General features: G+C 34.2%; 4 protein-coding genes across 5 annotated transcripts; 3 read left to right on the top strand and 1 right to left on the bottom strand.

The window, feature by feature from the left end:
* Positions 1-1,622: 1,622 nt before the first annotated feature.
* On the top strand, positions 1,623-5,051 carry LOC105211427 (protein ref(2)P). The gene is made up of 4 exons (XM_011182834.3): positions 1,623-2,276; positions 2,767-3,737; positions 3,798-4,644; positions 4,706-5,051. Exons 1-4 carry the CDS (start codon positions 2,105-2,107, stop codon positions 4,855-4,857), a joined length of 2,142 nt encoding a protein of 713 aa, XP_011181136.2. The 5' UTR covers positions 1,623-2,104; the 3' UTR covers positions 4,858-5,051.
* A 106-nt stretch (positions 5,052-5,157) lies between these two features.
* LOC105211425 (uncharacterized) lies at positions 5,158-19,481 on the bottom strand. Of its 2 annotated transcripts, none has more exons than XM_054227775.1 (4): positions 19,244-19,481; positions 8,206-8,444; positions 7,933-8,125; positions 5,158-7,856 (listed from the first exon to the last, which is right to left on the bottom strand). In XM_054227775.1, the coding sequence occupies exons 2-4, from the start codon at positions 8,338-8,340 to the stop codon at positions 7,567-7,569; spliced, it is 618 nt and encodes a 205-aa protein (XP_054083750.1). In that variant the 5' UTR covers positions 8,341-8,444; positions 19,244-19,481; the 3' UTR covers positions 5,158-7,566. The 2 variants fall into 2 exon arrangements, with proteins under 2 accessions (XP_054083750.1, XP_054083751.1); XM_054227776.1 differs by lacking the exon at positions 19,244-19,481 and adding an exon at positions 12,668-12,886.
* LOC105211426 (uncharacterized) lies at positions 11,032-12,241 on the top strand. Its single transcript, XM_011182833.3, has 3 exons — positions 11,032-11,434; positions 11,534-11,726; positions 11,788-12,241. The coding sequence occupies exons 1-3, from the start codon at positions 11,255-11,257 to the stop codon at positions 12,084-12,086; spliced, it is 672 nt and encodes a 223-aa protein (XP_011181135.1). The 5' UTR covers positions 11,032-11,254; the 3' UTR covers positions 12,087-12,241.
* On the top strand, positions 18,562-24,915 carry LOC105211424 (uncharacterized). The gene is made up of 4 exons (XM_054227772.1): positions 18,562-18,800; positions 21,115-21,860; positions 24,095-24,287; positions 24,389-24,915. The coding sequence occupies exons 2-4, from the start codon at positions 21,273-21,275 to the stop codon at positions 24,700-24,702; spliced, it is 1,095 nt and encodes a 364-aa protein (XP_054083747.1). The 5' UTR covers positions 18,562-18,800; positions 21,115-21,272; the 3' UTR covers positions 24,703-24,915.
* The last annotated feature ends 102 nt before the right edge of the window (positions 24,916-25,017 follow it).

Below are 25,017 nucleotides of genomic sequence, written 5' to 3'. Positions count from 1 at the left end.
CAGGAATGAACGTTTCGACACTTTATAGTATTATATACGATATTTATAATTGCCACATGTGTGGTACATGCCTAAACTTAAGTATTTGTATAAATAGGATCTGAATATAGTAGAAAACACCTGCAAAAGGTGTTGCGCAGTCTTTACTTTTCCGTCTTGTCTTAAAAGCTTAATTTTTTTTTAATGTTTCGAATATGTTTTGTTTTGAAATGTTTCGAATGTGAAAATTAAATTAGTTGTGAATATGAATCGGAAAACAAACTTAATAATATAATCCTCTAGGAATTATAAAGCTCATATCCTAAAAACGTTTTGATAGACAACTTAAAATAATATTTACACCGGGCTTTATATTTTATTTAAATTGATATACAGTTAAACTTCCATAAAGCGAACTTCTATAACTCGAAGTGCACCATAACTCGAAATCTTGAATTGGCAATAGAAGTATTTCATTCAAATTACCTTCCATAACTCGAAATTTTGTGTGGATTACTGTGATTCGAGTTAGGGAAGTTCAACTGTATACTAAAAATTAGTTAGTCCAACGCCCGTCCGAAACCTTTTAAGAACACTTGTACCCCGATACATCAAAAGATGACAAGACAACTTGAATTCCAGAGTACTGTCTATCCGTGTAAGATATAACTGCAGTAAAAATATGGACATCCTGACAAACTCCGTGTTTCTTGACACATCTGAGGAGATGTGCGAAATCTATCCAATTTATATTGCCCACAAAATGGCATTATTCGAAAAATCATGAGGTATTTTAAATCAGTCGGCAGTGAACTAAAATATTAAATTCTAATTTGACATAGAATGCCACAATAGAGGCGTAATGTATATACAGAGAAACCTCTCTTAACGGACACTTCCCTTGAGTGGACATATTTTCATGTACTAAATTAAACTTTTAAACAAATGAACCTCTCTTAGGCGGACACCTCTCTGGGGGAGAACGAAAGCCATGACAAAAATAATCATAGTCGATCTAACGGCATCTACCGTTCCTTCCTTGTATGCTTAATACAATAACAACTAACAGCCGGAAATGTATATTTTCGCACTATGGATGTTGTACACTGTAAAATTTATTTTCAAAAATTTTCGATCGGTTTTTCAATGTTTTGATGTTATAGATTTCAACGAGAATACAAGAATAATTTCTATATGTTTTATAAAACAGTTCTTCTTTATATATCCAAAAAATATTTAATAATAAACGTAAATAACATGAATTTGTTATTAGCCTATGAATTATATTAACCCTCCGAAATACAATGAATTAGTTATTAATCTATGCTTTATATTAACCCTCCGCAATATTTAAAAGATAATTCTATTGAAAACTTTTTGTATTATTTACTTCACTCATGGATTTAGAAATACTAACTTACTGATCTTATGTATGTTTCTTAAATATAGTAAACAAATTTGCTTATTATTAAATAATTTACAAAAAAGAATATTGTACTATTGTGAACTTGTTATCTCAGAATTCTCCGTCATATCAACTCTGTTTTTTATTATCATTCACAATCGGTGTGCTTGAAACAGCCATTTTCATGTTTTGCTTTTATCTGCTGCTTCGTAACATTCGTACCAACTTTTTATATATCTATCGGTGTATTTTAAGTTGGCAGTCATTGATATTATCGTCATCGTACACGATTTCACAATCATCGGTATAGTTTTCTTCTCAACAAATGAAGTTGCATATTTAAAGCTGGTTATTTTACATATATGTATACTGAACTAGAAAGAGAGAGAAATTTGAACATTGTTCAGTGAGTTGCAGAATTTGAACAGAAGAACATTCACGAAAATACTCGCAGGTATACATATCAAGAAAAACCAGCAGGTATAGGCAGTTTTCAGTTGCAAGAACCCAACTGCGCAGTATATAAACTTCAGAAGGAGCTGGGATACGCACATAATTTGAAAGTAATTCGATCCGTCAGGAAGTGTTTCTTACAACAGCAAATCAGCGTTCATATTTTCAATATAAATTCTACAAACGTTTACCAAAAAAAAGACCAAGGAAAATATTGTGCTATTAAAGAATCCTTAACATAAAAAAGCCGTACCAAATAATAAAAAAATGGAACGTTTTTCTAATTTATTGAAAGTCACCTACGATGACGGAACTAATAAACTAAATATATATATCCAGAATCCATCTACAGATTATAATGAGTTAAAAGAAACCATTGCAAAACAACTGTTTGAGGAGCGCCACTTAACAAGGTTTCAATTTAGTACTGCGTGGTTTGGTGAGTACATACAGCTGCAATTAAAATTTGGAACTACTAGTTAACATCTGTTTTTTATACAAATGCGTATACATACAGCCGTTGAAAAATACTTAAGAACGATGTTGAGTTCAGCCATTAGATATTATTTTTAATAAAATACGCTTAAATTCCTAGGATAAAACCTTTATTTCATAAACTGAAGATGTTTTCAGCATATAATTCTAAATTTTTCTTAGAAAAACGTAAAATTGTTTGATTCACACAGAAAAGTTAGCATATATTGATGTTTTTCAACGGGTGTAAATGAAGTGTGTATGTATGCCTCGTTTTTCTTATCACAATTTCATAACAAAACAAGTATACATACTATATATAGTATGACTCATTTACAGATGTTCAGTTCATATTTTGTATGTATATTTGTGCACTGCTTCTAAATTTAGCTCTCAAAAATATATTTCCAGTAAAGAATAGGGAATGACTTGGTTTTTATTTTCCCTTTAAATAGATGAAGATGGCGATGAAATTGACATTTGCAACCAAGAGGATTATGATTTGTTCCTTTTCAAACGAATGGATAGATTACAACTGTACATCACACCATTGGAGCAGTGGAAGGAAACGTTCAATGTTCAGGACAAATGCGATGCTCAAGCCCAACCCGCAGCCGAAGCCGAAGCCGAAGCCGATGACGATGACGATCCGACCTTCTCTGTATTACACGCTCGCGTAGAATGTGATGCCTGTGGTTCGTCCCCAATTTTTGGTTTCCGCTACAAGTGTATTCAGTGCCCGAATTACGATTTATGCCAAAACTGTGAAGCCAAACACATGCACCCGGAACATATGATGGTACGAATGCCAAAAGAGAACTCGCCAAGTGTAATTGAAGCTTGGATAAGTAATCCATGTGGACGGGGCAACAGCCGCCGTGCAAAGCGTGAACGTAAGAGTTCAACTGCAGGTGGATGTCCAATTTTTGATATTGGAGCAGCTGCAACTGCTACAGCAAATGACAACTGTACTAATGCTGAGGCAGAACCTAAGAAACATCATCATCACGAACGCAAACATCACCGCCGTCAAATGCGCAATGGCTTTTTGTCCAACATGTATGAAATGATGTCCGATCTCGCCGAAGGTGGTGCTACTTATAGGCAAATGGATGAAAGTGATCCCATTACCCCAACAGCTCCTACTCCACCAAGGGAGAAAGACACAACAAAGGCAAAGGAAGCTGATGCTGCAAACGAAGCGGCTAAAGCCGCCGGTGAGGCAGCTGCTGCTTGTGAAACAGCCGCTAAAATAGCAGCTGAAGTAGCAAACACAGTAAACAAGCAGGCTGCAGAAATAACAGCAACCGTTGAAGAGCAAATTGCAGCAAACTTTTTGAAATCAACGTTCAACACAGGAGCTGGAGCTCCTGCTAAAGATAACGCAGATGTAGGAACAGCTGGGGAAAGGCCAACTTTTAATATGGTAAGTTTCTGTGAAGAAATCAATGTTATATAAGTAAATTATATTTCCTAAAATATATAGGCACCTACTGGAACTTCAACGCCTACATCTCAAACTGATTCAAGCAACACTAACAACAAATCAAACGACAACACTTCGGTTCCGGTTACACCGACTCTAGAAGATTTCGCTCAATTCATTGATCCGAAATTTATGAAAGCAGGAATACAGTTGCTTAATAATTTCAGTGGTATGTTCGCAAAAATGCTTGATCCAATGGATGGAGCTGATGACAACAGTTATGCATCTGCATATTCTGGTGCAGGCTATCAGGCACGCAAAACCTCTTCAGCTTCAGCTAAAAGTTCAATGGGCTCAACAGCTTCCACAAGCACTCAAATGAGCGCAAATGGTAAGCAGTCTGCCGAAGCAGAAAAATCAAATAAAAACGAAGCAGCCAAAAATACTGAGAAAACTGTTGAACCAACTAATCCTGATACGACAACAAAGATCACTGAAAAGGCACGTGCTCCAAGGCGTGAACGTTCAGAAAGCGAGGAAAATGACTGGCAAATGATTGACAACCAAACTGCCGAGTCCACAACAAATTTAGTCAATATTTCTGTTGCTAGCTCGACAGAAACTATTGAGAAAATTGATTTACCTGGTGCAGTAGGTATAACACCGACAACGCCTGCATCAACACCAATTGTACAAAGTGCAAAACCAAATGCCGACATAAATTTTGAACAACTCAGCATGGACTTGAAGAAACATGTTGTAAGGGAAATGGAGCGTAACAAAATCGACAGAAACATTAAAATTTCTGATGTCTTAAATGGGCAGACTAACAGCAATACCATGCCATCTGTTAACACTGGCGCTACACCAAAAACCCAGAATATAGCTGTGCTCGTTTATCACAAAGGTAAGGTTGAAATGCAAAAGTAGTATATAGTTTTTGGTATTAATTCTTCCATCCTTAACAGATCCTACTATCAATAATGCTATACATGCTATGGTAGCTATGGGCTTTAGCAATGAAGGCGGCTGGTTAACACAGTTACTGCAGTCGGTCAATGGCAATATTTCGGCCGCATTGGATTTGATGCCACCGGCACAGAGCCAAGGCAACAATTGAGATGTCTATAATAGCAGCACAGTCTGTCGCTCTTTTAGTAGTAGTAGTATAGTAGTATAATTTTTCTCTCTATAATGCGTAATTCAACGTTCTGAACAAAAATCATCATAATTTCACTATAATTTCGTATGCACTCGTTTCTTTGCTGAAACGTTATGTACGCATAAGTGTTCTCTTTCATGAGCAGGATTTTTTAGATCTCTATATTTTTTTTCTCTTCGAACATTGAAATGCGTATTCAAATATATCTACAAATATATATATATATATTCTTATTTCATTTATTTCATATACTATATCATATATTTCATATTATTTACATATACATATATACATTTTCCAAACAATCACATTTTACTTTATAAATGGCTTTTAAAATGGTTTTCTCAATTACTATATATATATATATGTATACCAACTACGATAAACCCTATCCATAAAGGAATGTTTGGTTCTAATAAAATAAAAATGTAAAAAAAATATGAAAACTGTTTTATTATACTTTGAGATCTACTGTGGTGTATTACTTTTGCTTACGAGTAGGTAGCTAGGAGTGCATCCCATTCCGTGCTCAAAGAGCGCTACTCGCGCCATTTTGTACGAGTACGAGAACCAATAACACTCACGACCAATAGCTTGATTTTGACAATTCTATATACTGGAAGAAGAGGTATGCCAGTTAGAGATAGTAAAAATGAATAAACACTGGATTGCTTATTTGTCTGTGATTACTAGTCGGTCGCCATGAATAATGTACATTTTTGTACCTGGTGACCCAACGCTTACTATACGAGCGTATATGGTAGCTGTACACAACAGGGTTGTCATTTTATTGGACATTGGATCAAGCATTTATGTGGAGGAAGGGAAAACAGGCTTTGTTAACACATTGAGTGCCATGGCTACACGTTTTCGTGCGACAGGCATTGTCTGGCCTTAGGTATTGCCATGTGTTTTTGGTTGACGCTGGTTGGTTGGTTTTTAAATGTATTTCTAGTAGCCTAAAGTTTGCCCTAAATTTTGGTCCAAGTTTCATAGAGATATCTTCAATTTTGCGGTTTTTATGATAAAAACTCGGAGGTTCTTTTTAATTTTGAAAACTTATTGGAACCCATTCGATATTTCGGAAGAAAAGTATAAAAAAGATATTGAAAAATTAAAATTAGGATATGATAACTTCAATTACATTGATTTTTTACATTAATTTTTTAGATGTGTATATTTTGGAAAGCAATCAATGCACAATTGGGGAGTGTTGGGGCATTGCGGACAGTACGTAGTTGTCCTTTTGATATTCTTTCTTGCTTCCTTTCGACTAAATTTTCTTTTTGCTTCAGCGTAGCATAAAACACAAGCACGTCGGATGGTTTTATTATTTTCATCTACTCTTTTTGTGATAATATATGATTGCGATACAGGCTGCGGGGATGCGAGATCTAGTGGGCCCATAGCAACGCGTTCACGGAATGTTCGTATATTAATGTTTCTATTCGTAGCTGCTTTATACACAGTATAGGCATATACCACGGTAAGTCCAAGTAAAAGTTCAATTCCCAGCTTTCGGTACCATTTTAACCCTTTGCAAAGGGTATTTGCGTATGAAGCCATTTGGTCGGAAAGATCAATGCCTGATTTCCCCATATTCTACCACAGCCAGTGGCTTTTCTGTTGCTCGTCTTTTACGTCTCGCTCCTTGACTAGTTGAAGGCTCTGCAGGATTGTGCAGGATAAATAGTGCTCCATCTGTTATGGATACCATTATCGGGGCATGTTTCGTGGATAGCATTTTGACGTCGCGTTTATCTTTCCACTTTAGAACAACTATACCATAGGGATCTTCTCTAGCCACTACTTCGCCTTTCTTTATAGGAGCAACCATAACTTCTTTTGGGAAATGTTTCTTGTTGGCACGGAGTGTACCGACCACATGTGTTTTTTGATCTAGCATTGAACGAGCCAATTCATAGCTTGTGTAAAAGTTGTCTACATATAAAGATCGACCCTGACCTTTCAAATCAGATTCTCAGATCTCGCAAACAGTTTTAGCCATATGATAAAAAATTTAAATAAAATGTGTAAAAAGAAAAAAATAAGAAATAGTAAAAAAATCGCGTCGCACATTTTCGTACGACATCGATTTTTACGTTTGCAATTCCATCATGCAGTGCCATGTCGTAAGGAAACATGCGACAAAAAAAACCGTTATATAATCCAAAATAAACCATAAAATCATCCGGAATTGGCGCAGAACTGAATATTTTCTACTTTTACACCAGTTTATAGAAAAAAATGTGCTAGGCACCCGGGGAAGGTTTTCGTCAAAACCCCTTGGCACTCAATGTGTTAAAAATAATTTGTCTAGTTATTCTAAATATCATAAATTCATATTAGTATCATTCATATGAGCATCTCTCTCATTTAATTTAATTAATTCATTAAAATATTTTTTTCTTCAATTGTTAGGTTAGTTTACTATCGTTTTAGTAAAATAAAAATATGAACAAGTTAGCTTAGATCTTATACACAGAAACCACTACAATGCTCAACAACGATAACTAATAAAATACAATTGCTACAAAATAAAAAATTACAAACTCATTAGCTATTTCATAATTTAAGCCACAAGCACGCTTCTAAATTCGAACTTTGTACAATCACATATCCTTTAAAAGGTAGACTTATTGCTTAATCCTTAAATATTATCTAAAACTAATAAAGTTTCCCCAGAAATATCATTAATGGTCCCCATGTAGTCAGCACCAAAACGGCCGCCGTTAGGTATTTATAGAACTTTTCATGCTCCTTTAAGTTGCGGCGGAAGAAGCCTGTGTTATAGCCGGTGTATTGCGCTAGCATTGCAGTCACAAATGTTAGCAAACCAAGAAAATTGTGTACAAAGTCATTCACAAACGGCGACACATACTGACGATAATTCCAGGAATATAGACCCAAAGAGCCTGAGAGGCAGTTGATCACAAAGAACACACAGGCAGCTAAACCTAGAAACAAAATTGTAAATAATCCATGATTAATGACTCGGAGTTTGTTTGTATATATTCGTATCGTCGTGCATACCTAGTTTTCCATGCCACGAACGAAAATGGTGTTCTTTAGGTAGCGATTTCTGCAACGTACCAGCCACCCCTAAAATGCCACCGATTAGTTGCAACCAAAAATGCAACATTGTCTTTGTATTCGGATGCAAGGAGCGCGTTAGCCAGTTGTTGTTGCAACGCACCATCATGCCCTCAGCGGAGAGAAAAACAAACTGCAAGGGAATGGGTACAGTTATGTACATGATCAGCTAAGTTAATTTCCATTGATTGACATATGTATGTATGTACTTACCCCAAGCGTGCAGAGAAAGGCATGTGTTGCGGTCTTTTGGAATTTCATTTGCGCACATTTCACCGACAGACAAACGGTTATGGCCAAAATGAAGCATTGATTGGCGAGATTCCACGTATAGCTGCTGATGACCATTGTGCGTTTATTAGTAATTAATTAGTAATTAAATTATTATTCCAATTCGCCAAATCTAATAAACCGTATGTTTCGATTTCACCACTGTTGATTCCACACTGACGCTGAAATGAAAATGAGATAACTGTTAGTTCTCATATCGATATGTAATAACTAGTGTACCGAACTACTTGGCGTTAGACGGTTAAATAGATAAGAAGATAAGACATTGCATTTGCGCATATTCATACATACATACTCATAAGAAACTATGAACTAAAAAAAATTTTGATTTATTTCAAATACCTCAGTCAAATAATTATATGTGCATGAACTTTTTGCAAAAAGAATTAAAGATTACAAAATTGCAAAATATTTCTGAGTATGCAGGTTTGTTATAATTGATGTATACGATATAAAAAATAAAAAAAATAACAAATTTAAAAATATTTTTTAAACTATAAAACATAATTGAAGTTTAGGCTAATAGTAAATATTTATATGTGCATTTTACTATTTTTACCAGTAAAGCCTATACATTTGAGTTTAACTGAAAGAAATGTTTATTTTAATAGTCAGTAGAATTGTCCTTATATTTTAAAACTAAATTAAGCCGCTTAATCAGAGAATTAACTACTGACTGTAGAATAGTTATGTAAATATTGGCAAATTCTTGCTTTATGGCCAATTTAAGGTGACGTACTGTCTCAAACTGCTTTCCGTTTTGGAAAACAGGAGCAGAGAGGTTCCCCCAGAGATCCTCAATAGGATTTAGGTTCGAACTCAATGCTGTGCATTGTAATACCGGAATTTTCCGGTCGTTAAAGATGTTCTTCGTGTGGATTGAAGCGTTATCCTTTCGATATGTCCAGTTATATGCCATAAATATTGCAAATTTTATTAACTCGCTGTCCAAAAGATCTACATTGATATTAGCATTCATTTGAGTGAATATAAAACAAGTAGATAGCTTTCCACAGCAGCAAAATGCAGCCCATGAAATCAAGATACCGCTTCCAAAACATCGCTTGTAGTAGGACCGTCGTTCCTTGTGCGAATCTCTCCAATATTTCTTGCAATGACCTGGGCCGACGAAATTTAACTTTTTTTCGTCACTAAAGACTGTATTCTAACACTCATCGGCAAAGAATTGGTATTTATTTGCAAACCTCAAATGTGCTTTATTGTGTCTTTCTTTAGCGTTGTTTAGGTGCCATGGAGGTGTGTTTCAGAAACTGTTTTTTATGTATAATTGGAAAAATTATATTTATTGTGATTTTCTGTCTTAACTAGGTTCATATTTTGATCGCTGCTTATAAAGTCCGCAACTACTAGCCGTCGAATCATCCTTTCGCACCGCTCATCAATGTGGTTTTTCGTCCGCTGCGTCGCACTATACCATAAGTAGTGGGGTTTTAAAGAAATTTTGAGATACAGTTCCGATGTCGCTTTGGTCTACAGCCATTTTGGAACCGCTTTCAAGCATTCCAATGATTATTACTTGTTCCTCGGCTGATAAACTAGTACCACGAGGCATTTTAGGCTTAAAGTTAAATAAATGTAATCAAATGTTTAATAATTCATTAAGTTAATGCACCTACAATAATTTTGAAAACAAATTTTAACAAAAAAAGTTTTTGATTCGACACTATCAGTAAGAAAGATCCACTAAACTGATTTTGCACATATAAATATTTACTATGCACATTCTTAATGTAACTGTACAACGAACGAGAAAAGTATGAAACAATTTTCGTGCATAGTAACGGTAACATAACAACCTTTTATTCCACATTTACATGTATAAAGTACGGTATTTAGTGAACATCCGTATGACTATCGTACCTTCATTGGAAATTTCTCTCAAGCATGATCGTAAGCAAAATAAATCTGACAAAGACCAAAGACACTTCGAACAAAACCGGAAATAAAAACCGTTTTGATTTCAAAAATCTGTTGCCAAGGCCGTTGGTGCTGACTTTTCATTTTAGAATGTTAACTATTTTGATTTTCTAGTTCAAAACTATTAGTCATGCAGCCACGGTATTCAGTAAAAGTAAAATTTTCATAAAATTAAACTATGCACACCAATTGTATGTAGCGAACACTCCAACACCTGGTGTTGCAGTGAATATTTTATGAATGCGTCCTACCACAAAAATGATTTCAAATTTAGGTTTCCACCACTCCCCTACACAAATGTATGACAAATTGTTTGCTTCCCTCTGGTATTCGCTAAGCGCTCTGTCTATCCTCAAAATGCTAAAGCCTGCTTCTTTTGTAGTATAAACAATAACAACATTGTTATCATTCCAGGTTTTTAATATCGAAATATACAGTCTATTCAAATAATATACACACAATCGGAATGAATGCAGACACTCATTATTTATATATAAATATGCACCGCTAAATTATTTGGGGATTAATTTAGTGATATATTTAACGATTTAATGCGATTTTCAGGTATTGCGATAACGTCCTTAACATTGCAAATTATCAATATTCATTTAGTACGAGTGTCGATATATTTGTCTATATGTATCGCACATATTCGAAAGCAAATATTGTGTAAAATTTTATCTTAGAAATCTTTGATAAGCACGGCTACTTGCCAATGGTAACAATACAATACAAAAAAAAATGATAATAACAATAATATATATGCATATATATACGCTATTTAATATCTATCATTATTTAATCGAAGTCTTCAATTAATCACGTACGTGAGCAGACAACCACCTAAGACTTTATTTAAAAGCCATTGTGCCTTTTCACAAGTTGAGAAATCAATTAACTTTGCGCCTCATCAGTCACCATACAGTGTCGCTGCGCGAGAGTCCTTGCAAAAACCGAATTTTCAGTTTTTTTTAAGTGAAGAAGAATCTATATTTGTTACAAAAAAAACAGCAAAGTGTTTAGTTAGTTTAAAATGGTTGCAATAGATGCTAAAGAAAGCTCGCTGTGGGCAAAGATTTTGGAAAGAGTGGAAATTCTAATCTGGGTGCTTAACCAGGCTTGCATTGGTTTCGTGACGATATATATGTTCTGGATATGTATCTACCAAGACATGGATACCATGCAGTTGCACGCTTTCCTAGTGACCATTGGGGTAAGCAAACTGTAAATTTATTTCAACAAAGGAGCCAACTTATTTGTTGAACCTTTAGTGATATCAAAAGTGAATACATTTTTTTTTTAATCCACGTAGTTCTCCCTGCTCATGGCCGAGGGTATAATGTGTCACTATAGCATCAATCCGCTGACGAATGGCTTCAAACGTAAATCGAAAACCAACATTCATTGGGTGCTGCTGACGCTCGGCGGTGGTTGTGGCGTTGCCGGTTGTCTTGTTATGATTGTCATAGTGAAATTCAAAATGGATCAAATACACAATCGTTTAGGTGAGAAATATTATATGCGAATCAGTTCTTAATAATTGTGCAACTTTATGTCTCCAAACAGGTTTCGCCGCATTTATACTCTGTCTCATCAGCATGCTGTCAGGCTTAAGCGCGCTCTTTTCGCGCAACCTTCGTCGCATACTTAGTCCTTTACTCAATAAAGGCTTCCACAATGTGGTAGGTTTTGGCACATTTCTCACGGCACTACTTGCGCAGTACTACGGCTATGAGTTTTTTCACCACAGCATACTGTGGTCCTTCGTCAATGTTTTGCAAGTGGTAACACTGGTCTCACTAGTGCTCACTTCAATTGGTCCGCTGAAGGCACTTTATCAGAAAATTACGAGTTATTTTGAATGAAATGCTCAGCTCAGTGTATATCGGTGGCACTCAAGGAAGTAACTCGAAAGTGAAGATCTAATAAGTATTATGTATATTATTCTGCAATATTTGTATGTATTTATTGTCTTTATTGTAAGGCAGCTTAAGTGTACTTGTGTTTTTTAATAATAAATTATTAATTTAATATTATTTTAAAGGAATATACATTTGTTTTTTAAATCAATATCAATAATATTACATCAATAGATCATTCATTGTAATATCCCTACGGAACTTTCTCTCTTGTATTGATCACCTTACCAACCTTGGAAGCTTTCACAGTTCTGTATTCTCATTAATACCTTAGTCTCCGTATACGGATATAATTAAGCGCGCGCACACACACACACAAATAGTTTGTGTTCAATCAGCGATCGTCGATTAAACACTTCCTTAATGTATCTAGACAATCGTCAGCTGCTAATTACTTTCAAATTTGGCAACACAATGAATATAATTCTATAACATGCACGTGTCTACCAAGCACACACTTAAAGCGCCACAGCACGATCACTTGTTGTTTTTGCACAATCGAAGGCAAGGTTAACCTTTCTACTTACCACTGGTTTGGCTGACTGACTCCTCTAGTAAATACTTTTTTGGCAATCTACCCTTATTTTCCGCAATTTTAAACTAAATTATTTGCTTATATCACAGTATTTTTGTTGTTACACCAACAAAGCACCCGCAAATATAATTTTTATTCACGTTTAAACGCTTTCGCGCAGCAACGACTTCCCCTTATTGAGTTTGAAACACGACTGAGCTGGCTAAGCGCTCCTTTCAAGCCACAAATAATCATTTTAAATTCATGTATAACAAAAAAATAAGAAATGAAAAGCAACAATTTTGCCTCATTTGAAAAGCTCACTGCCGTCACAACCATGCTGTATGCATGAAACAGTTTCAAAGAATCGGCTAAACTTGAACACAGAATTTCGCGCTACCAAGTGACGTCACAAGTCAGCTTCGTTGCGAGCAGTGAGCGCGGCATTGGTAAACCCCAAGCTATTTCGATGAATAAGCAAAAGTGTGCAACAAATTAGCACAGAAAAATAAAATCGGGATATATTTATCAATTTTATTTGTATATGTGTAGTTGGGTACGAAGTGATGACTCGTATATTCTGGTTAATTCACGTGCCTTAAGTTTGCTGATCTAAGCTTTATTTTATTTCCTCTAGGCAATTGTATTAAGACTTCTGTTATTAAGTTAATTTTTAGCTATCAAAGATTAGGAAATGTGAAAAAGTCAATAATGATATTCCGACATGAAAAGCTTCTCTTAAAATTCATTTCCAGAGTTATTTATCGGGTAATACCAGTACCAACATCAAAAATTAGATTGAAATCTTAGGAAGGTATAAAGTTTACGTTTAGTCATTAGATTTAACCTAAACAAATTTATAAAAGCCTTCACAACACAAAATAGTCTCTGCTGCATTTTAATTGTACACAATTGAAAACAGCGCATAGAAATTAAAGGAACAGTATATAAGGTGTGTTCAAACAAGAAAAAACGTTAACTAACGGCTGTACCGAAGCTAATATACCCTTCAAAGGTGCATTTCTTTTAGTAACTATGTGTTTAAGCAAATCTAAAGACGTAAGTAAAAGTAAGTAAAAACAAGTAAGGAAAGGCTAAGTTCGGGTGCAACCGAGCATTTTATACTCTCGCAATTTATTGAAGATATTTTATTAAGATAACATACAAATTACCCATAAATTCGGCATAAAGTTTAATAGAATAACGAAAATCGTCATATATAGTATATGAGGGCTGAGGTAATTCCTGAACCGATTTCATTCATTTTCATCAGCAAGGTACACTATATCCAAGAGGATACGCTCACTTAATTTTGCTAAGATAGCTCATATATTAACCAATACATATATGCGGAATAAAGCTCACCGTATTTTTGAAAAACCTACAATGAGGTATATGGAGATGTTATGACCCAATTTAATAATTTTTGGAAAAGAGACACACTATTAGAAGAAAACAATTTCCTCTGAATTACATTAAATTATCTGAGAGATTTACCCATATTTTCGGTTAAAATTTATCATTAGGCGCTGAGTTCAACATGTTCGATATCTGGGGTATTGAAAAGTTATAGTCCATTTTCGACAATTTTTTCGCAAGTGAAGCCAGAGATGATATGCACTATTTGTGTAAAGTTTTATTCCGCTATCTTCATTGGTTCCTTATGTTTACATTTACATTATTAAACTTAATATACCCTGTTCAGGGTATAAAAATAACAGGAATTTTGAAATTTCGAATTTCGCGGGTCAGAGAGTCCAATTGTCAATTTTTTTTTAATTTAGATGATACAAATACATGCTCCAGAAATACTATAAAACTTTCAGCTGTATTCATTGTTTACTTTGTCGGTAGCACCCGCTAAGGTTAGACGTTTTATATGAGTTTGACATTTCCGTTTGGTAAAAGCTTCGTTTTACATCATCGCTAAAGGATCCAAAGGCTATCCCAAAAATCGAGTTTGAGAAATGTATTCGACAATTGAAAGAAGCGTACGTATGTACTACTATCGAATGGGAACTATTCTATAGCCGAGATGAATGAATGCACTCTTATTTTTTTCAATAAACAAAAATCCCCGTTATTTTTTGAACACACCTTGTATATAATTAAAAAAATATTATTCATTTATTACTAAATTTATTATTTGTTCCTTCAAGAAGAGCTCAATTATATATAATTCCGTCAAAATTTGGTACGGTTATAACATTTTTGAAAAGTACCTATTTTGGTCTCGAGGTTTTCTAAATATTTCTAAACTTATCTACTTTACAGCAAATAATATGATATATATAATTATTTGGACTCAAAAGAGCTCTATTATTTAGTTTTCGATTTTAGTTTTAATTTTTTCATTTTAACTTATGATGGTATGTTTGTGCATATGATTTTGCCAAATCGTTTTCATAAGCTCATATGTTTCGTGAGATAGCAATTCAATAATTATAAGCAAATATATTATACATATAAATTTACAAGTGCCCAGTACAACACTTTCGAAATTTGCTAATTATTGCGAAAATTAAACAAAAGGCATAATATGTATAAGTACATGGAAGAAAAAAATTGGAGGCAAAATACTCCGTCAATGTCAAATTGCATTCGCATTATATGAGTAAACGGTATTTTGAAAGTAAATTAACTATATTCTTAACATTACAAACATATTTATATATATATATATATGTTTGTATGTGGAATTGTTTGTGTATCTAAAATATATCACTTTATTTCGACCAGTGCTTTGAATTGTACTAAAGTTTCATATAGACAAGCACACGCAATTAATTCTGTTTGCTAAAACTGTATAACGGTATAGTTAGTTTAGAGACCTCAAAAGCCATATTTAGAGCTGAGCTGCTATATGTGTATTATAATCATGTGTGTAGAAACAGAATTTAACAATTGGAGTAAATACAATAAATTCAAGCAAAAAATACTTATTTATTTTCAGATAAGTAGATCTAAAAATGGTCAAAATCAGGTCAATATTTCCTCTAGCTCCCGGATCTTCAAACTTTATACCCCAAAATAAAAAAAAATCTTTAATCTCAACCGTCAAGCAATTGAAGTCCGCCCGTGGCTTTTTCCTTTGCATTTCTGCTTTACGTGACAGTTTTGCAATTCGTTTCGAAATGCTAATTCAGGAATTTTGCAATTTGCGTATGTCTGCGAGTGCATAAATTGCCTTTATCTCAAGTTGTACATCTAACACTCGAGTATCTTGAATATTTTGAAATTCCATCATTCTACCACCCCCTGCCTTTGATATACATATTTTTAGTGCTACTTAACGATTGCGATTAGCAAAGGAAACCCCGATACGGATGTTGTTATCTTATCAAAAAACGTGCGGCAGACACGTCGACCAGTTGTTAAAACCTTTTCTGAATGGAGCTTACTCACTTGTCAAGGAAGGAATCTTAATGGTTCTCTTATGATTTTGATAACCGAAAGCAACTTATGGGCCTCGCAACATTTGTCGCTTTATTGTTAGAGATAACATAATTAACATAGATATAAACTTGATCTACATAACGAGAAGTGATTTTCCGTTCGCTGACTAAGCAAATAATAATTTCAGAAACTCTGATGATATGAAACCTGTATAAAACACTGACTATCAAGTGAATTCATTGATCATAGAAACATATACCTAAAAGCAGTGACAATGAGTAGGAAAAATGACTAAAAAAACTATAATCCAAGAGAGACGAACTACTCTCACTACTAAAAGTAAGTTCAGAAGCATATACGTTCACACCCAATCTCCTTGATCTTTGCGAACATTTATGTTATTATTTTTTATTGAACCAGCACGTGCATGTAAACCAGTTTTTGAGGTTAATACTTTCTCAGCTCGTAATTGCTCATATTACACATACACTTTACTTGATTAATCATTAAAAAGAATAGCTTAGTTGTTGTTTACTAAACGTGAATCATTGTCAACAAAGGCACACCAACTTAGTAGGTGTAGAAATAGGGTGATCAAGATCTTACATCGAGTTGTTCCTCTCGAACGTTATATTATATTACTTTCAACAACAAGTTGAACTAGTTTGGGAGTGCTAAGTTCGGGCGTTCGCTTTTCGACCCTACTAATAAATTCTGGAAGATCACGCTAGTTACAAACAATAATTACAAGGGGCTGTTATAGTTTAGATAGAAGTCTATACCTAGTTAGCTCTCCTTACTCTTATTAATATATTGAATTACCTTACTAATATAACAATATTGCCGCCAAAGAGCAACAAATGTAAAACAGAAACCACAGATATTGTATGTGAATTTGCCTTGAGTAAAAGACCTAGATTATAATGCATTAATTTATAAGCTTTAGGAGATAATGCAACTGAACTATAAAGGTTAAGAAATTGCAATAACCTTTGCGGTTGAAACGCTCCAATATCGCCAACAAGTGCTCATAGATTTAAATATGTATGTTTAAGAGTGAAATAAGAAACAAGAAAATAATATGAATTTATAGGTTAACATCCAAAATCTAACGAATACTTAAAGCTAGGTCCTAAAAGTGATATTTGCAACATTAACAACTTAGCCATTAGTATTAGAAGCTCATATTTAAAAGTTGTTATAATTTTAGACTGTTAGATGATTAATTCTGACTGATATCATACTTTTGGATGATTAGTATTTTCTTGAATGACAAAACCTTTCCTATAAACGACAACTTATAATTATATATCAATCCTCGATAAATGGGAGAGTCCTCTAACGACTGAGGACTCATTTCATTTCATTTTTTTATATGAAATCTGTGGTAGTCCCAACCTGAACACATTCATCTAAAGCTCTACATCTATATGGAGAATCATATCCCCTGTTATTTGAGAACAATATGTTTCTCAGAACATAGGCAATGGCGAATACCGCAGGCGATGGAACGATGAGCTGTACGATTTATACGACGACATTGACATAGTTCAGCGAACAAAAAGACAGCGGCTACGCTGGCTAGGTTTTGTTGTCCGAATGGACGAAAACACTCCAACTCTGAAAGTGTTCGATACAGTACCCGCCGGAGGAAGCCGAGGAAGGTGAAGGCCTCCACTCCGTTGGAGGGACCAGGTGGAGAGCGACCTGGTTACACTTGGGATCTCCAAATGCGGAGGAAAGAGAGAAGTGCTGCGCTATCATCGATTCGGCTATAGCCGGCTAAACGGTTTCAACGCCAATCACATGCATACATAATTATATATTATTACTCGATAAATGGGAGAGTCCTCTAACGACTAACGGTTTTTACTAAAAGTATACCGCTTTTACTAGAGAATACTGTCTATAGTTTGTTTTAGGAATATGACTGAACACATTATATGTAGCTCCACATCTATGTGGATAATGATATCCCCTGTTATTTGAGCACAATATGTTTCTCTATTGTTTAACGAATAGTTCTCCAACATTGGAGATTGGAGTTATATAATCATTGTCTAACTTAAATGTTTGCTGGGATTGATCTTTAGGCCAATATTAAGCATTATATTGGTAAACAAGCCTCGGATCCCTGCGATATTCCTTAAACCCCCACGGTGAATAACTTTACGGTATTTTCTTCTTCATTTTTCTTCATCTTTTCTCAATAATATTGACAATCGCAACACACCTAATGTAAAAAGAATTGTGATGCACACCGTCAAGTGGCGGCGGGAGATCCCCACTCAGCTGAATTCTGTAGAATTTGTATAATGTCAGTAAGCTTGCTTGTTTACATAGTATATTTATGTGTATGGTTGTGTGTTTATGTGCTTTATTCTTGTTATTATTTTGCAAAAACCCGTTTTGATTTTAATTAATAAAGTTAACAAAAACGCGCATCGTGTGCCTTTTGCTGAGAGAGAGATCGGCGGCTGGCGTACGATGCATTGCTCATTTGTCAGTGTTCTCGCGACAGTCTCGGCGGGTGGATAACTAATATTTACATTAATAAATATTATGCAAGTTTTCTTTGTGTTTTCATTGTGTACTGTAAATGCAATTTGCTCCGCTTTTGAAAAATCTACAATTTCATTATCAACACTTTTGATACAAACACGTGCAAAGAGTGCTCTTTATTGCGTGCAAATGTGAAGAATCCTCAAGCTTCGGTCGAGCTTATCAAAAATTCTGTGGAAATATCACTTGTATGGGATTTGTGGAATCATATTTGTTATATATTTAGGTATATTATATGCACACTTGTTGAATTTCAATGGGATTGCACAATCCAGCAAATATGTCTGGGGGTGTGTGTGTGTGTGGGGAGTGCATAAACGTTTCCAACTAGTGCAAATTGTTATCATCTAATTCTTATTATGCCAGAAATAGATGCATATGCTCATATTAATAATAATATTATTTACATATTTCAAACTAAAATTTGTGATGGCAAACTGAATTGGTTATTATTGTCACTTAACAAGAACTTTTTAATTTGTTGGAAACTCCTGTGCGTCATTTCACGAAATGAGCCAAAGTTCTTAAATCACAGTGTCTCAAAAATAGTAAATTTTCATAAAATAAACTCAAAGCACTTTTTCAAAATTTTTTAAGAAATTCAAAAATATTCCAATATTCAACGTATTACCTTTCACTACACTTCGAAGAGATTTCCTTCAATATCACAAGCACATTTAAAATTACGAATATTCGAAATGCCGGAAAACGATGTGCGCGCGCCGGTTGTTGGAAAAATAGTGAGACTCCTCTACATATGTTATTTGAAATTTCAAAACCAAATCAACTACATATTGAAATGGAATGAATAATATTGTACGAAATTAGCAAGTTAGCAGCAAACATAAAGAGATCTTTTAGATAACCAACTGTGTACGGTGTGTGTTTAAAAAATAACGGGAATTTTTGGTTTTAGAAAAACATCAAGAGATCTTTTAGATAACCAATTGTGTACGAGGTGTGTTCAAAAAATAACGGGAATTTTTGGTTTTTGAAAAACATAAAGAGATTTTTTAGATAACCAACTGTGTACGAGGTGTGTTCAAAAAATAACGGGAATTTTTGGTTTTTGAAAAACATCAAGAGATCTTTTAGATAACCAACTGTGTACGAGGTGTATTCAAAAAATAACGGGAATTTTCGTTTTTTGAAAAATATTTTTTCGTTCATCTACATTAAAGTAGTTTCCTTCAAAATAGTATCCAATCGATATTATGGACTTATGTCAGCGCTTCTTCTAAACGTCGAAACATTTTTAAACTCAATTTTTGAGAAAGCCTTAAGCTTTTTCAACGTTTAGGTCTGTAAAATGATGGCTCTTTAAGGTACTGTTTATTTTTTGAAAATAGCAAAAAGTAACACAGTAAAATATAGACTTTTGGGCAATTGGAAATCTTAATTCCCGTTACTTTTTGAACACACCTCGCATTTGGATAAACAAATATGCAAATTTATGTACTACGATATACAGAGAGCATTGATGTATGTATGTATGTATGTATATTCCTTTCATTTATATGTAGCACAATATTAGCATATGACGCCTCGAAAGCTGCCCATTTCGTAGAACTCAACTACAACAACAATAATAGCAATTATATAGCATCTCGTAGACGCCAATGTTTATATATACATACATCATCTGTCTGTAGATATTCGACTCCCAGAAGCGTCCACAATTACTTTTATCTAATTGTATTCATTTCGTTATATTGACTTGCAAAGCAACAACAATAAAAAAACGTGACATCTTTAGTATGACAAAAAGCAATAAAAAACAGCTAAATCTTACGCGAAAAGCTTACAATTCTCATGCAGTAGAATATGATGGGTGTGTGTAGGCATACACTGTGTAACAAATTTATGAAAAAATATTAAAAAAAATATATATTTTAAAATAATTTTCAATTTTGAACATTTATGGAAACTTTCAAGAAAGAGCTTTGAAGAAATTCAAAAAATTTTTTTTGGTTAGGGAATATTTAAAAATTTTGAGAATTTCAAGACAATATTCGATTTTTGTGGAATGAGTTTTTTTTTTTTTGATTGAAATAAAGTATTTTATACAAAGACATTATTTATTAATTATTTTAAGATGATCTAATTTTCTTGCGTATTCAGGAGCTAGTGTTTCGAAACCTTTAAAACATTGAGGTCAGTCCCACTAGGAAGGGGCACTAAGAAGATATTTTATAAATAGTTTATTCAGCAAAATTTGGTTATTATGATAAAAGAGGATATTAGAGATATTTTTAGAGTTAAAGATCCCCGTCGATAGTTAAAATCTTCGACCAACCCACTCGAATGAAGTATGTGTTGTAGCTATCAATATGTACGAACTCAGATAAATGGTGTTCTCTACAAAATTAAATTATTCTGACTGTTGCTTAGAATAATGTTGGGAATTTAAGCATGCCAGAACTCACATCTTATCAACACACCATGACGTTGTTGGGATTCGAATTACTTTACACGTCAATTTTGAAATTTTCAATTGATAAGCACAACAGACGGACAGAACACTAAGCGCTGCAATAAAACAATAAGTATGAAATAAAAGCAAAAAAAATAATAAATAAAAAATACAAATAAATAAATTATCAAAATAAACGATCGTTAAAAAGACACATACTCGTACATAGAAATTTAAATACGAGCGAATGCATTCTACACAAAAAATGTTGACTTCAACGGAACGCCTCGAGGCAACGATCAGTTCAAAGCACAGCGACTATGGCAGCACAACGTTAAAGAATCGCGCGGCGACAACTAACGGTCAAGAATCGACAACAGCGGAAATACCCATTGCCATAGACGCAGCTTCACTGGCATCGTGCGAGAAGAACAGCGATCACATCGGCAGTGACCAGTCGGCGGAGCAGTATCATTCCAGTGACAGCGCGGCAGCTAGTGGCCACGATATCGCCTATCAGAGTTCCTCCAACCCGGTGACGACTTACACTTCAAGTCTCTTCGCAGCTGCGAGTAAAGCTTCCCCCGCAGCGCGTTTTCAAATACGAAACTCACGTTACCCACGTTACGCCTACAGTAGAATGGAGACGTACATCGATGAGAAGTCCACCGGACAGAAGTCCATATGGAAGTCGGTTGCATTTCAGCGCCTCGAAACATTTCTGTTTATTTTGAACCAAATGTGCATCGGCTTTGTAACCATCTACATGAACTGGCTGTGCCTCAGCACCGGCTTGCAGAAGACCTCGTTGCATGCGTGGCTGGTGACACTCGGAGTAAGTGAACAAAGTGATTTACCTGAATATGTAGTGTAGTGAATAAAGCACGGATATGTGAGCTTTGTTCATTCGTTTGTGTTAGTTTTTTTGTATAGTGCAACTAACAAACTAATTATTTAAACACATGTGATGTTATGTTGCGGTTTTACCGCCCCTTGGATTGATAATATTTAATATTTTTGCAAACGCAATATACTTGGATAACCTAAGTGACCTAATGAGACTATGAGTTAAGTGGGGAATTTTGGCATATTTTGTTTTTTTTTGGAAACCCTCACAGATAACCCATATTAAAATGTGAATGAAAAACATTACTACGAAAAATCGGAGAATATTAAATGAAATCTGAAAGTATGGTACAATTTAGATTGCTGAAATAATTAGCACTTAATAAAAGTTATTAAGGAGAAAGAAGTTTTATTGAGGTCGAAAATTCGAATTTGCAGAATTTCCAGGTTCTATAAACTTCTGAATAATATTTCACAAAAATGTATTGCTAGATGAATCTCTGGATTTCGGTGAAATTTCTATGGGTTCTCATATATACATATGTATTTAGTTCAATTTGAATATTACTTGTGATAACTGATGTGTGATATATAGAATACTCTTGAATTTATCTCTGTTTATCAAACATTTCGCAAATACCTTCCATTTGCAGCCCATATTTGCAATAATGAATTTTCTTGTTATAATTATAATTTTCGACGGAGTAATCTTCAAAAATTGGGACAAAAAACGGTGTTCCTTCGTATTGTAATAAATTGATTAAATAGTCCTTTTTATGGAATTTAATTTTCTAAACAGGTTCTGAAAAATATTTTTTATCGTAAGTCCTTCATAAATCTCTGAAACTTCATGTCCATATTGCTAAAACCGTTTAAAGGGACTCCTTACAGAATTAATATTTATGAATAGTTGACAACTCCCTTGATAGTTTTTTCTGATTTCAGACTTTATTAAACTCTCTTATTTGATATCGGTATTGTAGTAATTGATTTTTCTTAATAAAATATATTTAATTTATTTTTCAAAGGTTAATTCAAATTTCTGAAAGGCTATTTCTCAAATTTGTTTCCATCATTTTGCAATTTGAGAAAAAATATTTTCTCGATTCATATTTGAGACAATGTTTGAGATTTTGACATTCTCAAATTGAGAACAAAGGGAAATTTTATATTAACAAGTAGGGAAAGGCTAAGTTCGGGTGCAACCGAACATTTTATACTCTCGCAATTTATTGAAGAAATTTTATTAAGATAACATACAAATTTACACAAAAATTAGGCATTTTGAGGGCTGAGGTAATTCATGAACCGATTTCATTCATTTTCACCAGCAAGGTACACTATATCCAAGACTATTTTTGGAACAGAGACACACTATTAGAAGAAAACAATTTCCTCTGAATTACATTAAATTATCAGAGAGATTTATCCATATTTTCGGTTAAAATTTACCCTTATGCGCAGAGTTCAACATGTTCGATAACAGGGGCCTTGAAAAGTTATAGTCCGTTATCGACAATTTTTTCTCAAGTGAAGCCAGAGATGATATGCACTATTTGTGTAAAGTTTTATTCCGCTATCTTCATTGGTTCCTTATGTATATATTATAAAGTAAAGGAATCAGATGGAATTCAAAATTGAGTTATATGGGAAGTTGTCGTGGTTATGAATCGATTTCATACATTTTTTACATGTGTCATCAGGATGTCAAGAAGGAATTATGTACCGAATTTCATTGAAATCTGTCGAGTAGTTCCTGAGATATGGTTTTTGACCCATTAGTGGGCGATGCCACGCCCATTTTACATTTTGTAAAAAATCTGAGTACAGCTCCCTTCTGCTATTTCTTCTACAAAATTTAGTGTTTCTGTAGTGTTTCTTTTGTTGCGAGAGTATAAAAATGTGCCTTTTAGTTTGAGAATGGCTATGTTTTTAAATTAAAATGCATTTGAGAACAAAAATTTTAGATTTGAAATTAAGACTGATTCCCAAACGCATCTCAATTTGAGAATCAACAAAAATGTTCATTGGGTATATACAGAAAAGTTTAAGTCTCTTCTATGTAGCAGTGCATTTAATTCACACCCTGTACTTGGTTAGCGCTTAAAAAAGATCGCGTAAAATAGTCATCCACTTTTATATGCCTAAAAGTATGCAACAAACGCATTATGAATTTCATTGCTCTGCGCAAAATCCACCCACTTATCATTTCTATTCACCTAGTACTCGTTGTTGATGGCCGAAGCGGTGATGATACACTACAATGCCAACCCGCTAACGTCACACTACAAACGGCATCAGAAACACACCATACACTGGGTGCTGCAACTGGCAGGCGGTGGACTGGGCATGGGCGGTACTCTATATAAATGCATACAGAAGGGTTTCCTGCTAACGAGCACACATGGCAAACTGGGTAAGCGATTGAGAAACAATTTTTATTTTATTTTCTATTTTATTTATTAATTCATAATAAGTATAAATTATTAATTTTTCAAATTTTTCACTTTTACTCAGGTTTCGCCACATTCATTCTCTGCTTGGTGTCTTGGTTAACGGGTTTGACTGCGCTTTATCAACTCAAATTGAAGCATTATGTCCGTCCATTATTAAATCGCACATTCCACAACTTGATCGGATTCGCTTGCTTCGTACTAGCGCTACTGAGTCAATATTATGGTTATGAGACAGGTTTCTTTAAAAGAGCACACAAAGATGGATCCACACTCCCCATTTGCATGAAGGCCATAACTCTCATTTCGCTGGTGTTCACTTGTATTGGACCGATAAAGGCGTTGCTTCAGAAGATCCGTACCATTATAAGAGGCTGATTGTAAACATGAATATTACATAATATGATCCATACTTTCTTGACAATGTATGTTGAGAAGACATATTGGCTTACCAAGTATAATATCTGTAGATAATCTGATTTTAATATTCTCGATGAATTTGTATTTATTATTACCATTTAAACTAGTTAATACTATACGAATGACCATGTATTTTATAATTTAAATATTAAAAAAACGACATTTAAAAACGCTAATGGAGTCATGAATTGTCCGAACGCTGTGAAAGTTATACTAGTTTTTTTGAAGGTTAGATCTAATTTCAAAACATTTCTATTGAAATCTAGTGGATAT

This window comes from Zeugodacus cucurbitae, chromosome 3, assembly GCF_028554725.1.
Source record: "Zeugodacus cucurbitae isolate PBARC_wt_2022May chromosome 3, idZeuCucr1.2, whole genome shotgun sequence".
Classification (NCBI taxonomy): domain Eukaryota; kingdom Metazoa; phylum Arthropoda; class Insecta; order Diptera; family Tephritidae; genus Zeugodacus; species Zeugodacus cucurbitae.
This window is presented reverse-complemented; position numbering and strand designations above follow the sequence as displayed.